The sequence below is a fragment of the Aphelocoma coerulescens genome, chromosome 14 (assembly GCF_041296385.1).
Source record: "Aphelocoma coerulescens isolate FSJ_1873_10779 chromosome 14, UR_Acoe_1.0, whole genome shotgun sequence".
Lineage (NCBI taxonomy): Eukaryota > Metazoa > Chordata > Aves > Passeriformes > Corvidae > Aphelocoma > Aphelocoma coerulescens.
In genome coordinates, this window is record NC_091028.1 from 12,910,151 (window position 1) to 12,927,405 (window position 17,255).

At 51.0% G+C, this 17,255-nt stretch overlaps 1 protein-coding gene across 4 annotated transcripts in view; it reads right to left on the bottom strand.

Annotated features, from left to right (window-relative positions):
- Positions 1–6,181: 6,181 nt before the first annotated feature.
- ELFN1 (extracellular leucine rich repeat and fibronectin type III domain containing 1) overlaps positions 6,182–17,255 on the bottom strand; it is a 103,972-nt gene continuing 92,898 nt past the window's right edge. For all 4 annotated transcript variants that reach the window (XM_069030158.1, XM_069030155.1, XM_069030156.1 and 1 more), the window contains one exon: positions 6,182–9,742. In XM_069030158.1, the coding sequence (XP_068886259.1) occupies positions 6,924–9,308 (2,385 nt within the window). In that variant the 5' untranslated portion in view covers positions 9,309–9,742 and the 3' untranslated portion in view covers positions 6,182–6,923. The remainder of the gene's footprint in view (positions 9,743–17,255) is intronic.

Consider the following 17,255-nt stretch of genomic DNA (forward strand, 5'->3'; position numbering starts at 1 on the left):
TTGCAAGGCAGGAGATGCCCAAGGAGAGCTCTGCTGCATAAAAGCGATGCTGAGAGAGAGGCACAGATTTAAGAGGCCCCCAGCAGAGACAAGCTGCAGGCACCACGCACAAAATGAGGCATTCCATCACTTTTCTGCAGATCAGGTAAAGCCGGCCAGGGGCTTCTGCAAGGACGAAGGAGTCTGTCAAGGCTGGATGCTGTGGTGGGATGAGCCAGGCTGGAGGGCTGCTAGGAAAGCGAGTGAGGTGGGAGGAAATGTGGATGTTGTGTGTGGGGCTGTTTGCTTCCTTTCACACCTGAAAACACTGAGGTATATGATAGACCCAGAGGAGAGCCCAGGGGATGAGCAAGACAATGCAGGGGATAGCACTCACAGATCTTAATGGATGAGACGGACCAGCAGAGAAGAGCTCATTAGAAAAGGGCATTGCATGGTGAAGGGAGGACAGGCTATCAGCCATGTGAAAGCTGATAAAAGACAGAAATGGAAATCTTTTCATCCCAAAGAAAGCAAGGATGGAGTACATTAATGAGCTCTTTAATGGCAAGGCAAGTAAAGGTGAGCAGCAAACGGCTATTGCCAGACAGCTGAGCTGGGTGTGAAAAAACAGATGTTGGTGGGATGTGAGAAGCAGTCGGCTCGTAGAGGAACAACAGCACAACCGTGTGATTAGCGTTCCCACTGAATTATTGAAAAGGCACACACACACTAACTTGGAGACTTGGCAGGCTCCTCTGGTTACTCTGCAGGGACAGGGAGGTTGCAGAGGGATGGAAACAGGCACGTTCACATCGGATTTGAACCAAAAGAACGAGCATCAAAACTGAAGTAAAAACTGACATCCTGCTTGGCTACTCCCCACGTGTTGAAAATCCACATCCTTGGTACTTCTATGTCTTCTCATCCCTTGTACAGAGGAAGCTGGGTCCAGAAAACTAGCTTCACTCTAGATCAGGTGGTTTTCCTCCATTAAGTTCTGGGCCAGGGAGGGGGAAGGTGGAAATGAGCAGAAGTCTCAAGGCAGCATTTGTATAATCTCTACCACCCTTCTGGTGGTGCTGGTGAGCTGGTTGAGAGGGGTGAAACAGCGGCTGTGACACAGAGGAGACATGAAAAATTGGAGCCTAAGTAAATTCAGGTGAAGCCGAAGTCACTTCTCCAAGCCAAGGAGTTGGGTTGGTTTCTCCAGCAGCCCTGGCCATGCCCACCAGCACCTTCACCACCTTCAGTGCCTTGGGTACTGCTGGCATCAGGGGGTTGGAGGTGAAGGAAAGGAAAGGTGCTGTACACCTCTCTCTGGAGAACAATTTCATCTCAGAACACTTACTCAGAAAAACTGACCCTGGGCCCATGGCGGAAAGCCTGTGGTGAGGAAATGGGGAGAGACGACCTGGAGGAGAGGCTGGGGCACCTCTGAAGTCCACACCTGCCTGGCCACGGCAGTGTTGCAGCCATGCTACAAGACCTGTTGACACACCCCACGCATTTAAGGTAGAATCAGTGCTTTTCCCAAATAAACCCTTCACCCCCTGAAGTCCATCCCCTGCCCTCTTCTCTGCTCTGTCCCCATCCCGTGTCCATGTGCATCCACGTGCTCACAGCTCCAAGCTTTGGGGGGTTGACACTGTCCCCAAAGGGCACTGCAGAGGAGAGGGACACGATGTGCACTGAAGAGGAGCTGAAGCCAAGGTGAGCAGGTCCCAAAACACGCTGCAGGGCGCTGCTGCACCCGGGGTGTTGTTGTTGGTCCTCCCCCCGACGAGCATTCACAGATGCAAATAAATTCTGACTTGGGCTCCCAAATTCCTGCTCCTCTGGCTGCGCTAAAAATAGCCCAACGCAGTGCGTGCTGGCTTCAATCACCCTCATCGATCCGCGCTCCTGGGTCTGGGCCAGCCGTGCCGCAGCGCATCCCTCCCCTGCCTCCCCGGACCCCTCCTCGCCCAAAGGATTTGTGTGGTGAGACCACCTCCACCACACTGTCCTCCACCCCTGCTGACCCCTTCTCCTGCAGACGAGGTGATTTATTGCTCCACAGCCCGACGGGCAGCCCCGGCCAGGGGGGTGTGCCGCTGCTCCCGATTTCTGCAGAGCCACATCCACCGCCAAGATGAGTATGGGGATCTCGGGCAACGGAGCTCTTGGTTCGCCGAGACCCAGCCCTGATTCAGGGAAGGACTGACCTCACTGCCGTGGTTGGGAGTGGGGGAACACGCAGGAGCAGGAGCTGGCTGGGCTGCTGGGGCCCAGGGCTCTGCTCTGGCTCTGCCATCACCCAGGCGTTGATGCATGGCCTGATCCATAAGGATCAATGCGGCTGGAAGAGAGACGGCTCCCCGGCAGCCCTAGGAAAGGTGCCAGCACCCAGGAAGCACTGCAGGTCACTGGCTTGATTTGAGCAGAGCCAACGCAGCCTGGCTGTTGTCTGTGTCAGGGCGCTGCCTGGGAGCACCTTCCCTTCTTAGGGCCCCCGTGCATCCTCACTGACCCCTCCCATGGGATCTGCACCTGGTTTCATGGCAAACTCAGTTGAAGCCATCAGGAGGCTCAAATGGTGGGCGAGGAGGAGGACAGTTCGCACCTCCAACACCCATGAGCTCTGAAGAAGAAGGCAGCCCCCAGCTGCCTCCCCTCTCAAGTGCCTTGCTGCATTGGGAAGGTAGCTGGGCAGGCAGTGCCTGCCACCACTGCCACCCTGTGCCACTCCACATTTCTGTCTGTGAACACAGCCCTTCCCACAGGCCATGCTTGGGAACAGATGGACACACCCGGTGTGCACACCAGGGCTGGCAGGTGCCCTCAAGAATCCTGGGCTTAAATGGTGCACGTCTATATGAAGGGATGTTTCTGTCCTAATTTACAGGTTTTTAAATACTATCCAGGCTCTAGGTGCCACACAGACTTTGTAACATCTGGCAGGGTCCTTTGCTGACTCTGGGCCAGAGTGAGGATTGAGCCATGGGTAATGTGGGCTTGGATTTACTCTCCAGCTAGAAGCTGTCCTTGCTGGGGGAGGGATTTTTCGTGCTGCCTTGGTTTTGCCCTTGAAGACAGGTGGTTGAGACAACAGCAGTTTTGTGGATGTGGAAAGGGCATCAGCAGAATGCATTTCCCCATGGCCCCAGAGCTGTGACTGCACTGCAGGGAACTGTGATTTTTTCCCCCTAGCTTCCCCTCCTCTTCACTCCAACATGCCTTTCCTGTGCCCTCTCCTTTCTGCTTGGTGGGGAATCCTCTTCTTTTGGATGAGTTTAGGGCAGCAGGAGCAGCCTGGCTGGACAAGGTGTCACTTCTCTTTGCAGAACCAGCTGTCCTGGTTGAACAGGAGACAAAGAACAAGAACACCCAGCAGGTCACAGGTGATGAAATCCCCTCTCTGTCCTCAGAAGGGTCTGTAAAGCAGCTGCCTTGGAGGGATGGAAGATGCTGCAGACAGAGTTCTCCAGGCCCTGTGCAGCGGCACCCATGGAGCTCATCCATGGGGTGGTGGCCCTGGGGACAGTGGGACCTCTTCCCTTTTCTTGTCTGGCTTTTTTCACAGCTCATTTTATGGCATCTCCTGCCGAGAGATGTGGATCATAGCTGCCAGGACTGCACCTTGTTTTGGAGGGAGGGCAAGGGGCTGGAAGGTGCTCAGCAGCCCAGGAGCCACCTGGAGACCTGTGGTGAGGCCCCACCAACAATGGGGTACTGAGTGATGTCTTAGAGATACCTCAGAGATAGAGGGGCCTAGACTTTTTCTAATCCTCCTTTTTTCCAGTTGCAGACAGTTGGCATGCAGGAAGTGTTTAATTTAGAAAGACCAGTGCTGCTGTATCACATTCCTGTGTCTGTCTCTGTTGGTTTATGACCAGTGAAATCCTGGTGTGAAAACAGAATCAGGCTTTGATTTCATCTGCCCATGCTGTTTTACACCCCTAACAGCTTTGCATTTCGATAGCAGCTTTTATTCTAGGAGCTAAATGGGCTTCACAGACAGGCAATTAATTAATTGAGGCTCCCCAGCCAGCCTGTGCCCTCAGTGCCACAAGGAAGCATTTCCAGATGAGGAAACAGAGGCAGAGGAGCAAAATGAGTGGCCCCAGCTAAAGAGCTGAGCTGGTTGCAGCCTCCACAGCAAGGCCTCACACTCCACTGGCTGGCCACTGCTCCCAGTTCCATGGAGATGGTCACGATGCCATTTCCAAACTGGTATGGGAATAGTCTCAATGCAGGGAGCAACTGAGGAAGTTCTTTGGGTATCTATCAGTTCTTTGGGTATCTATCAGTTCTTTGGGTATCTATCAGTGTCAACACTGGAGCATCTGAGCCCAAATTAACTCATGAGCTGCCACCACTTTGGACTACCCCAGCCTCTTGATGAGGAATCCTGTGAGACCATGAAACAGTGCCAGGAGGCCCTGTTACTGTTTCCATCATACATCCTTGCTAACCAACTCTTATTTCTCCTGGATGGCACCTTGAGCAACCTGATTTCATGGGTGGCATCCCTGCCCATGGCCAGAGAGTTGGAACTAAATGATGATGACTTTTTATTTTACAATCCTAGATGACTTTTAAGGTCCCTTCCAACCCAAACCATTCTATGGTTCTTTGAGGAGGCACTCAGGGAAAGGCTGTTTCAGCTGAAGGGTTTGCTTTGGTACCAGGTGCTACAGCTGAGATCTGGGGAGGGACCTGCCATGATGGCACTAAACAAGAGAGAGGTGATCCCCAACTCCCCCCTCCAGGTCCTCTTCACCGCCTGGTGAGCAAGACACAGCCCCAGGAAGCTGTGTGCTGTGGGCAGGATCCACCTGGAGGAGGTGGAGGAATGTGCCTTTTGCTCTGGCAGAGTGAACGTATTCCTGGAGAAATTACCTGCCTTTTATTATGAAATCCTGATAATGGTTTGTTGTCTACACAAATAACCACGGGGAATGAACTCGTGCACTTCCCAGCCTGCTCTGTGTCTTCCTAGCTCGGCTCCTTTCTGAACAAACATAACCTTTTGCAAGAATACCTGTCAAAATCGCTTTGAAATATTGAAATAACAGGATGGGATATGGTTTGCTCCTGGGCCCTAGTGCTCATCCGTCAGGACTCAGGATGTCCATCCAAAGCGACTTGTGAGCAGGATGCAAGGGAAAAAGTTCTGGCAAGCAGCAGGGCCTCACAGAGCTGCATTTGGGGAGCTTAGCACCTGACTGTGCCGGCTCCCCGGCCTCCCACACACTCACCTGGAAGCAGGGCAGCTCTCAGACCCTCATGAAGCCCTCGCTTTTTGTTAGTCATGGGATGGGTGAGACACAGGGGCTTGTGACTCAGCTGGAGCTTATCAGGACAAAATTGTGTCCTTTGGCCACCAGTGTGGCCTGGGAGTGCCAGGCCTCAACATCTCCCCTCTCACCTCATGAGTAAGGCATCACCTGTGAGTACTTTAGAGATGGGGGAAAGAGCTGTGGAGTCTTGGACCAGTGTTGGACAGCAATGGTTGAAGGGCATGTGGCTGCTTGGGTGGACCCATGGACACAGAGCCATCCCCTTCCCCTCCAGCCTCAGAGTGCCAAGGGCTGGTCAGGGATCCCCAGGATGTCTCAGTATGGGCAAGCTGTAAATGCCGAGTGTCTTTCACCTCAAAAAATCACCGCTCCATTCTCTCCTCCACAGAGCAGCAAGAGGCTTCGTGCTCTAACTCATCACTGGTTCCCCAGCTTGAAAGTGGGGGGATAATCCACCCTTTGGTGGCTGGTCCCAAGGGCCACCACTGCCCAGACACATCTGTTTAGGGGCAGAGACCAATACCTTTTAATTTGCAGGAGAAATCCCATTGTGTGGTGGCACCTGCTCAACCCAGAGCCCTTCACTTCTCATCCCCTTCCCAGTTCCTGGTGGTGATGGTCTCCCACCTGGAATAAGGTGAGGGATTCTATTTTCCTGGGTACATGCCTTTTTTCTTCAATGCACTTGGAAGTGATGAGAACTTGGACACAGACAACTGGTGGAAGAAATCAAAACCAAGTACTTAGAAATCCAAACACTCCCCCCTCCAAAAGATATCCCATCAGCCAACCAACCAACAAAAAAGTCCTTCAAACAAAACTCCATCTCTTTCTCTAAAATCCATGATTAAAACCTGGTACAAACAGGTGAATATAGATATATATATATATATTTTTTTTTTTTAGTAGATGTAGTATTGTTTTTTTTTTTTCTCCTCTCTCTTTCTCATTATACAGCAAACATTGCAAATATAGAAATTTTCTCTGTACAATTAACGACTTCGGTTTACAATGCAATGTGTGGTAAAACCTTTTAGTGAGTGAAAATGTGAACGGGCCTTCAACTGGGTAAAAGTCTAAACTGGAAGACTCCGTTTGCAAAAACAGCCCAAAAGATGGAGCTCCTTCTGGTCTCTTTTTGGTTTTTGTTGCTGTTTTTGTCGCTGTTGATTTTGGAAGGGAAGGAAGGAAGGAAGAACACAAACTGTTCACAAAGAATCCACAAAATCACGGAATAGGGACTCATGCAATGCAATATTGGGAAACGCCAGACCTCAGCTCTCTGCCCGCTCTTTAATTTTCATTTTATATTCAATTTTTTCTTTTTTCTTATTTTTTTAAAAAATCAAAATGAAACAAAACTTTTTTTTTTTCCACTCCACAGTTTGTTTGTTTTGCAAAGTTTGTGTTCAAATTTGGTGCATGTCTCACCAGCGTGAGGACATTTTAATATCTCACTTTCTCACTTTATATATTATATAGAATATTTATAGATTTTTCATTATTTGTTCTCTGTTTTATTATTTTTTTTTATTGATTCTCTCTCTTTTTTTTTTTTTTTTTAACTTTATTTTGTTTCAAAGACAGTCTGAATAAAAATAGCTGCTGCGGATTTCTTTTGGTCCAGTTAGTGTGTTAAGTCACAAGTTGTGTGAGGACTCAGGACTTTTGCTGGGCAGAGACGCCCTTCCAGTAGTCTAAGATGTCGTGAAGATCCTCGTCTTTGGCAAACTGGACCTTTTTGCGTAGGGCATGGCCGGCTGCCATGTACTCCTCCTCGTCTTTGTGCCGCTTGCGGTTGAGTTTGAAGCGCTCCCAGATGCTGTGCGAGGGTTTGCAGGTGTACTCTGGGCTGGAGGTGTAGCTCAGGTTGTGATACTGAGGCGAGAGCTGAGAGTAGGCCAGATCTCTGGGGCGAGGACGGGTCAGAGGCTCCAGGATGGAGGGCTTCCGCCCACCCATGCTGTCGTGCTGCTCCCCTGGGTGCGAGCTGGGGTACGAGTGCCGGTGTTCGCTGTACTGGCGGATCTTCTCCGCCTCTGCCCGCAGGATGGCCGCGGCCGGTGTCACAGTGAGGATGGTGTCAGTGGTGGGGGATGTCTTCTCAATGTATTTGGCTTCGGATTTGTGGCCCGATCCCTCGGAGCGGTAGGACCTGGGGCTCCGTATCGAGCCACTGGAAGAGGTGCTGGAGCGTTTGGGGGCTGCCTCCATGCTGTGGTGTCGCTGGAGAGGGTGGTTGTAGCTTTCCTTGTAGATGGGGGAAAGGAATCCGTGCTTGCTGGGGATCTGCTCTGATAAGAGCACCAGCTGAGGTTCCACTGTGGAGACTGCCCCCGATTTCACCCCTTGGAAGGAGGTGGACTCAGATTTCAAGGCATCGATGCAGTTGTTGATGATCTGGTTCACCTTGTCCACCTCCTTAGCAATGGTGGAGATCTCAGCCACAGAGCCCTGGGTGTCTGGCGGCAGGGACAGCTCACAGTCTCGCCTCTCAGGCTGCTCACCCGTCCTCACCTCCATGTAGTTGCCCTTGGTGGCCTTGGGGGTCTCGCTGCTGTCAATCAGCTTGTACTGCTCGACCTCCCCAGCAGAGGGTAGGTAGGGGATGCGGGTCACTGTCTCCCCACCCAGTATCTGTCCCTGGGACAGCTGAGTGATGCTGGTGGTCTCCATTTCTGGCCCATACTTCAGCTCGATGATGGTCTTCTTCATGCTGCCGGCAGCCTTTTTGTGCTTCTCCTCCTGCTGGCGCCTCTTCCGGAGGCAGTAATACACCACGCCCAGGACAATCACCATGCCGAAGAGACAGCCCAGGATTGTCATGATATAATGGGTGGCAGTGGAAGGGGTGGGCACCGGCTCCTTGCGGTTGGGTCTGGTGGGGGTGATGGTGACACAGGTGTGGTTGTACTTGGAGTACTGGTGAACGGAGACTACACAGTAGGTGTAATCTCTTTGTGCTACTAGGTTGCTCACGGTGATGTTCTCCTCCTTCTTCCTGAGCTTGGTGATCATGGAGGAGAAGCCGTTTTCGAACTGGGAGAGGATGTACATCTTGCTGAAGGGGTAGGGGATCTGCACGGTGAGGACGGCCGAGTTGTGGTTGAGGTGCTTCACCTGGATGTTGGGGCGCACCTCTGTCTCACCGATGGGCGTGAACAGGGAGAACTGCGGCGTCGTGCCGTCACCAGAGGAGCACTCCTCCTCGGAGCAGGGGCTTTCGGAGGGCACCGTGGTCACCTGGTACCTGGGAGGGATAAAACGAGGGATCACAGTGTAGGAGCCACCAGTGCAAAGGGAAGAGAGCATGCTCAGAGCATTGCGGTAGCCAGTCCGGCCTTGGCCTAACAAGTAGTAGCCCACGTAATCGGGTGGGGAGTCGCACTGCATCCGGTCATAGGTGCGTGTCATGTTGGTGAAAGCCTCCAGCCACTGCAGGAAGCCGAGGAGCTCGCAGGAGCAGTAGAAGGGGTTACTGTAGAGTTCACAGACAGAGAGCTTGTTTAGGCCCCGAAAAGTGTTGCTGTCCAGTCTCTGGATCCTGTTCATGGACAGGTCAATGTTCACTATGTTGGGGCACTCCCAGAAGGCATTGGGGGTGACGGTCTCAATGAGGTTGGCCTGGAGATAGAGGTACTCCAGCTTCCCCAGGCCCCGGAGGATGCCCTCGGTGAGGTTCCTCAGTCGGTTGTAACCCAGCTGCAGCACCTGGAGGTTGAACTGTCCTGAAAAGGCACCGTCCTCGATGTAGGAGATCTCGTTCTTCGTCAGGTTGAGGTATGTCAGGTTGCCGAAGCGGCTGAGCGAGGCGTACTGCACGCTCTTGATCTTGTTGTCGTTCAGCCGCAAGTCCACGATGGTGCTGTTGATCTGCTGGGGGATGGACTCATAGGGGGGCTGGTTTTGGCTGCAGATGGCCAACCAGACGAAGCCCTTGTCCCCCTCGATGAGCCAGCAGTCTGCTCGCACCCCGTGCAGGAGAGACATGGCCGCCACGCACATGCAGAGGGCTGACGTCGCGGCCCACCGGCGACCTGCCATCTGGAAGGGCAGCACGGAGAAGGGGTTCCTGGTCTGCTGGAAGCGGGGAGCAGGACAGGGGCTGGGAAGGCGTAGGCTAGTGCTCCTTCGGCAGCTTTGCTTGCCTCTCCCTTCTCCTCATGGCTCGGAGACGGGAGGGAAGCGTCTGTGGAGAAAGCGGACCTCGGTGCCCACGGTACTCAGCAGCCAGCAGCCAGGGGCTGCTACCAAGGCCTTGGTGGCTGGTCCCACATCACCAGGTCTCTGGCATCTTGAGGAGGGAGTCATGAAGCTAAGCGCCTGTGCAGAGGAGTTGCTCAGGCTTAGAGACAAGCCTTCCTCTCATTTTTTATAGTACTTCTCCTCATTTTCTTTTTGCTGCCCATCGCGGCGCTGGTCCCCATCTCCCTGTGCCTCCATGCGTTTGCCTGTCCCTGCTCAGTCCCTCGGCTCACCTGCTCAAAACAAAACACAAGCACAAACTAAGCACAAAGGAAAGACAGTCAGCAGTCAGAGGTGTTGAACATCCATCCAACTCCCCTCTTAGGCACTTGCCTTCTCGCTGTGGCAACCACCTTTCAAGGAGCTTTGGTTTATTTGGCTGCCACCAGCACTATTTGGCAGCACAAGGGGAGGTGGTCACTGACCATTGAGGTCACCCTCTGAGCCCTTGTCCAGCCTCACTTTTTTGGCAGTTGAGAGACCGACACACATCCAGTGCACCGTCTGTCTGACCTATTTAGCTGTCTACCTTAGGAGGAGAGGAGTGATGCCCCAGAAGTGTCTGCTCCTCTCTGCTGAGAGCAGATGAAGTCTAGACAACTCGCTCTGATGTAGATTTGATGCTGCAGCGTTTTGCTGAGGGGAATCCTGACTGTCTCGTGTGCTGGTGTGCGCAGCAGCAGTGCCCACAGAAGGGGTGCTGGTCGAGGACACCGTCTCTCTCTGCCTGCACTGCCGTGCGGCATCTGGGATACAGCCCAGCATCAAACGCTTGTCCTGTTTCTGGGAACCTGAGCAGTAGTTTCAGGGCACTCTTTTGCAAACCCACCGGTGTGATTGTGAACCACCCAGTGTCCTTGTCCCTGGTTCGGGCTTGTTGCCTTTCTCCAAGGCCTCTCCCTCCCAGGTGAAATGATGCAGAGCTGTGGAAGACCAGCAAACATTCAGTGGCATAACAAGAACATTTGCAGAGGATGGGACAAAACCTTCCCTCCCCAGCCAGAAACAGCTGTTTGAAGACTAGGAAAAGTCTTCACTAAGCACAAACCTGTGGGGCTGCCAGCAGCCTCACTTCCCACAGAAAAACTCACTCCTGGATCACATTTTCCATTTTTTTCCCCCTAAATTTTTGACTAAGCATAAATATGCATGGACAGCTTTTACTTCCTTTTCTAATTTCTTAGGGAAACAGGAAGAGAAAAGTGGAGAGGTGGGAACTGTATTAGCACCAGCATCTCCTGGGTTACACTTTTCCAAAAGATATTGAAAATATCATCTGTGGGTATCTCTACTGCCAAACAGAACTCTGGGCTGGTAGGATAGATGCAGTGAGATGTTGTGGCAGAGATGGAGTTGCCCAGAAATGGGAGAAATCATCATAGACTATCTAGAAAAGTCCTTCTTGGAACTTTTGTTGGGAACAGGAGCTTTGGTCATCTCCCTTGTCCAAGGGCAGGGAAAGACACCACCAATACTCCTTGAAAACAAAGTTGGTAAGAACTGGAGGTTTCTTGGGAAGTTGTGAAGGAGACAGGGCCACATCTTACATCTAAATTGTCTTTCATTAAATCTGGGAAACAATATAAACCCAGAAACAGTTTTCCAAACCATTTTGCAGTGCCCAGGCTGGACTGTTCTTGGTGCTACATACCTGAAAATCGTGTGGGGCTGATTGTTTAGAGGCAGATGCCATACTCTGACCCTTGTCCCAAAGAAACCAGGTCCTTTTCCAGCCACAATACCAGGCAGGGAAGGAGACCATACCTGACCACAGAGATCCCTGTTCACCATTCAGTTTATACCTTGGTAAACAGGCCAGTAATAATAAGCAGTGAAACAGTTTATTTGGTTGGATTGTGAACAATGAGTCTGTTCCCTGATGACAGCTGGGCTCCCATTACATGAATAACAAGACCTTCTCTCACATCAGCTCTCTGCACATGAGGCTTTCTGGCCACCTTGTCCTCCATGTGCTGTCACTGCCCTGGGATGCTCAGGTCACCCATTTTAACACAGCTGAGTCCTTGGAGCCAGCGAGGAAGGGAAGAGGAACTGTGCTCCCTGGGAGATTGCAGCCGAGTGCCCCCCCTTGCCACCCCCACAGCGAGACACGGGCTGCAGTGCCAGACTGAAACACGTCTGCTGCTGCTTCCTTCTGGTGTTAGACACTCAATTAACCTCTCTGCACTCCAGCCTCCTCTCTGGTACTGAGATAACGATAGCACTTCGTGGGGTGGTGGGAGACTGAAGCAAAGCGCCCTGAGCTCCTCTTGTTGGGGTGAAAATCCCAGCACATACATTGCTTTGCAGGTGGACACTTTCTCTCTAGGTGTGCCCACTCTCCTCTGCTGCAGGGAGCAGCCTGGTGTCCAGCTCTTCCTGCATCCTGTGGGGGTGAATATTGCCCATAAGGGTGTGCACGAGGGTATTCCTGGCCTGCAGAGCCAGAAGCAGATGCTTGCCCCAGTTGTCCCTTCGGGGTGGCACTTGGCTCCAGCACTTCCCTGTCCTCCTCCATGGACTTGTGGATTCCAGGGATGTCCCACAGGCAAGGGAAGCCCTGCCAAACTGAGGACAGGCAGCAGGGAGGGATGCACCTTGGCACATTCTCTTCAGCAAGTGCTTATTCTGTCTCCTCTATCTCCCACTGTGACCCAACCACCCTCTCTGGGCAAATCTGTGTTTGGGAAGGCTCTGCAGAGCAAAACCAGCCTTTTCCTCGCAGAGGAAGGTTCTTGTCACTCCTCCCTGAGGAGGCTGTGGGCAACAGCCTGTGTCACAGGGCATTAGTGGAGTAGGACCATCTGTGAGCAAAGAGCAGAGACAGACTCCCCACAGATCTTGCCAGGCTGATCCCCTACAGCCTTCCCCTATAGCACCCACGTGCCTCCCCCATCTAATCGGAGGAGTTGGGGATGAAGAAGAGCAGCAGTAAATGACTCAAACATGTTCAGTAAGGCTCCCACTGTATGTTTTCTCTTCTTTCCCATACATTGCCTATCAGCCAAGTCCTTCCCAACAACAGAAAGGAGAAATGGCATTTTATCAGCAGCCCGAGTTTAATTTCAGCTCATTAAAGCAAGCAATTTGCTGGTTTATTTGCTTTACAAAGTGTGAATAAAATGACAGCATTAAGGAGATGTGAGAGAGGAAAGAGGGGCTAATCTCCCTTTTTATTAGATTTCCGGGACATGACTGGTGAGTGGAGAAGTGGGTCTTGTTGCTTTGCACAAAAGGCACAGTTGTTCATCCTGTTGGCTTCTGAGAGCCCCATCCCAGCCCGTGCTGGGTGTGGGTGTGTGCCTGAGCAACACCAGTGCCAAGCATCCCACAAGGACCTAGTGGTTTAACTCTCCTGCCTGCCTGCTTTATCTCTGCCCAGTTGCCCTGAGTTTATTCTCCTGGTAACACAATTGCACATTGCTTTTCCCAGTCCTCGGAACCCCCATAGAGCTGAGAAAACCCAGGAAGAAACCACCAAAACTCTCACATGAAAAACAACCAGCAAAGTGGTGATTTGGGGGCCTCTTTTGGTGTTGGAGAAAGAAGCAAAAGGTAGGAATGAAGACAGTGTGGAATAACAACAGCAATGCTTTGGAATGATGGACTTAATCTCAGTCAGAGATATCTTGAAGTGTGGCACCACGGTGACAGTGACAACAGGCCACATCCATGACAAGGCCATGGCAGCCACCCAGGAAATACCATTCCTGCACAGTTACCTGGGCCCTGCAGACACTGCTGTAACTCCCTTTCTGCTCCCAGGAGGCAGAATGGTTTGACCAGCTGAGAGGATGCTGGGTTTTTGTGGCTAACAGAGGCCAGCAAAGGGGCAATGACAACTCCCTCACTCCTTGCTCCCCCTGCACATTGCCTCTGATATCCAGTATCTCTGCTGGAGCCCAGATCCATGCTTCTCCCTGCTAATCCTCAGCCCTGACGGTGATATGCTCCCCTCCTACCCATCTCTGCTTCTCCAGCCCTAGTCCCTGTCAACAGGCCAGCAGCAAAGAGTAATGGCTGGAATTTTGGGATGCCCATGAGGCTACAGCCTGCACTGGATGAGCAGCAGCATCCTCATCCTGGCTGAAAACCCATAGCAAGGGAGATGGAAAGGAAAAGGCAAAGCTGGAGCTTCAAAAACCAGTGCAAGCTGGCTGGGAAGTTTTTGCTTCCATTTCCCAGCTAATGGCATCTTGGAAAATTAAAGCAGAGCAGCAGCTGCAAGGAAGCAAACAAAGCAACCATGGGGGCTGGGAAGGGAGCTGGCACTCAGTTCCTAATTTTGTTATTCTACTGAATGAGTTATTTCAAACTGTGGCTTACATTTACTGAGGGAATGCAAGATTACCGTGTGTGTGCATGTGTATACACACAGCAGTGCTCCTCTCCTTGGCATTTCTGCATCTCCATAACTTCCTTCTGCCTAGCTGCTCCATCTCCAGCTTCTCCTAGATCCTCTTTCACAGCCACTTGGGCTGTTTTATCAAAAAATGATCCCCACTACAAAAAGAGCCAGAGGAAAATGGGAGTGGTACACTACAAACATGAGTATTTGGCCACGCAAACAGGTAGGGAGGGAAAATTTGGCTAACAGGAACCAGATTTTAAAGTGAACCTTGGTTTTTCATTATGTGTAAGATAATCTGGGGAGGCAGCTCCAACCTGGCAGATAAAACCTTTAACAATGATGAAATCACCCCTAAATAGCTAATGTCCATCCTGTACATGTCAGGCAAGGAAAGGAGGCTTCCAGGCAGGTTTTCTCCTCGTTCATATTCCTGGTCTTTGCTCCATGACTCCTGCTGGGTGATGTTGGTCAGAATCACAACCTCCCTGAATAATAAAGATGCTCAGGCCTGTAAAATTCAAGTTCATTTTATACTCAGACATCCTGGTCCTAATATCCTTCACTGACAGGGTTTAGGCAGCATTTTGTGCATCCCAACCTTATTCCCAAATGCCTCACAGCGTTAGATGATAGAGCTCTCCAGCCAATTCTACTCTCTCTCCTGCTATTATTTATTATTTAAGAAAAACAGGCAAGGGAGAAGAGATACATTTTCCACTGAGGTTTGAGGAGAGATTAAGAAGGAATGAATCAGAGAGGTGAAGGGGAGGCTGAGAGAGAAGTGCCCAGCATTGCATCCAGGATAGCTTTTACTGAGACTCTGGGAGGTCACAGACTGTATGACAAGTATCCAGGTGGGAGGGATGGCTAAGAGAGAACTTTTCTGGGAGACACTGGGAGAAACAAAGAGAAATGACACGCTTGGTCTCTACACAGGGACAGTAATATTACCAGTGTGTCAACACTCATGGGCTCTGTATGGTGCTGGGGCCAATCTCTCCTTGGCTTATTCCTGTTTTAACCTTGACTGAAAAAGTTGTGATCTTTACTGGAAGTTGGTAGTCAATCCCATTGAATTTATCAGTAAACTTGGGTGCTGCAGTGTCTGAGGGGAGCCCTAGTTCAAAGCCACCATGCCTCCAAGAGCCAGGATGAGGCCAGAGCTGCAACCTGGGAATAGCAAGAACAGACCTGTTTGCATAAACATTTTTAAGAACCCTTTTTTCTGTGGCAGGATAAATTCTGGTTTAAAATGACAGCATTTTCAAGACAAACTCTTGGGATTTCAGAAAATAAGACTATTCTGCTGTTACTCAGCTGCAGTCTGAAGTCATTTACATCCATCTCATGCTGCTTAGTTTCCAGGGTCTGTTGAGATGACAACCCCATCTCATGCTGCTGTGGCCCGCTGAGCAGAAGCCTCTGCTGAGTTTAAGTAAATGCATAAATGATCTTCTTGGTGAGCAGCCTCTTAAGCCCAGCTGGGGTACCTGTGCATGAAACCAGCCTTCCAAAACATCGGCACGGGTGGCAATGGAACATCAGTTCCAGCCCCTGACAGTGCAGCTGAGCCCTCAAGGAGCTGAGCAGTGTGATGAGAGGGGCAGAGTTAGACGAAGGTGAAGAGGAAAAAGGTTTTAGGGGATGTAGAGAAGTAAGAGCTCTGATCAGGTACGACCCTAGCAACAAGAAAGGTGTGTTTCCATGGGAGAAAGCCTCTCTAATACTTGCTTGATGGGATTTTTCCTTAGAAATAATCAGTCTGAATCACAGCTTCATTATGGGATGGTTAAGCTGATGGTAGGCTGAGGGAAAGCAGAGGTCTGGTGTCCTGTTTTCCCCTGCAAATAGTGCTGAAGTTCAAAGGATGTTTTTCCAGCACCGATGCAATGGAGGGAGCCAGCCCCGTGCTGGGAAGTGGAGCTGCTGGTGTTCCTCAGCACTGACAATCTGAGCTGAGCCTTGTCTCTGCTGCACCATCATCCTCGCTCAGATCTTTGCTGCTATTTGGGAAAGGGTTTTGCTGCTTTCATTCATTAATTTATTTTTGCAGGAGGCCTGTAAAACCCTCTGCCTCCCAGATGGGAAAACCCACTTTTACACAGGGGAAACTCTGGTGATGGATCTGTGAAATGGTGAGTTTGCTAGAAGTTATTTTTGGAGGTGCAAGTGTCTTGTCTGCTCTGACTTTTTAATGGTTGTATTTGCAGAAGAACACTTGCCCCTCTGCCCTGCCCTTCCCCTGTGAAGGGGTCTTTGGCCAGTGCAACATCAGTTTCTAGCTGGGCTGTAATGCTGAGTGCTGAGAGATGGACAAGAAAATACACAGCTCATGAAGGACTTCATGGCAATGATCTGTGCTCTCTGAGTAGGCAGAACAGAATTCACCTTTCCATCAGCACGTGTCCTGCACACAGGAATTCTTATGTCTGTGCTGTAAGCAAATACCTCTGCTAACCTCTCACTGACTTGCTCACCTTGGAAGCTGGTCCTGCTTTTCTGGTTGGAGACTTTCAGATGTCTCTTCCAATCAAAGTTACCTTGTGATTTTAATGATGTAGCTCTTGTCCTCTGGAGCTGAGGAGCCCAGCTTAAGGCTGGACGCTCTGGCTGTCCACTTTCTGAAGGGGGTTTCTGCCCAGATATTGCTATATCTGGCAAGCCCCAGTGCCCTACAAGCCTAATTTTAGCTCAGTGCTGCAGGCTGGCTTCTTGTCATGGGCCAGGAGAAGGTTAATGATCATCTGGGCAGCCCTCCAAAACCAATCTAATGTTTATTCAGGATAACAGCATTGCAGAGGAAACCAAGTGTGGCCACCTTCCACGTACAGCTCACCCATCCCGGCCCTGCTCCTGCAGGTGGCTCTGCTGGAGCAGCTCAGGTTTGCCCACTCTTGGAGGAGACCCTTCCCTAGGTCAGCTCAGGTCCTCATCAACATTTCCAACCCTCTTAACGCAAACAGATGCTGTGTTTCTAAAGAAAAAACACTTTCCCAGGCTGTGGGTCTGTTGTTCCAGCAGTGGAAATTCGCACCCACAATTTTTTTTTAGTAGGACGCTTCTCGTGGGTCAGATACCCAGGCTACAAACAAATATCCATTTATTTGGATATTTGGGGGTTGGGTTACTGGTCTCAGCCTGCTGGTGGTGGCCTGGATGTTGCAGGTCTGTGCTCCAACTGGGTCTGGGATAGAAGGGAGAGGATGAAGGGCTGGTGCAGATTAGCACATGAGGAGGCACAGGGATGTGAGACAGCAGTGACTGTACCCTCTAGAGTCCACGAGATCGTTGTGTGTGTTTATTCACTTCAGCTGCTCTTTAATGGCTTAATTTCAGCCATGAATTACAGTTTTTTCTTCCCACCAGTGCAGCCCCTGCAGTTATTCCATCATACC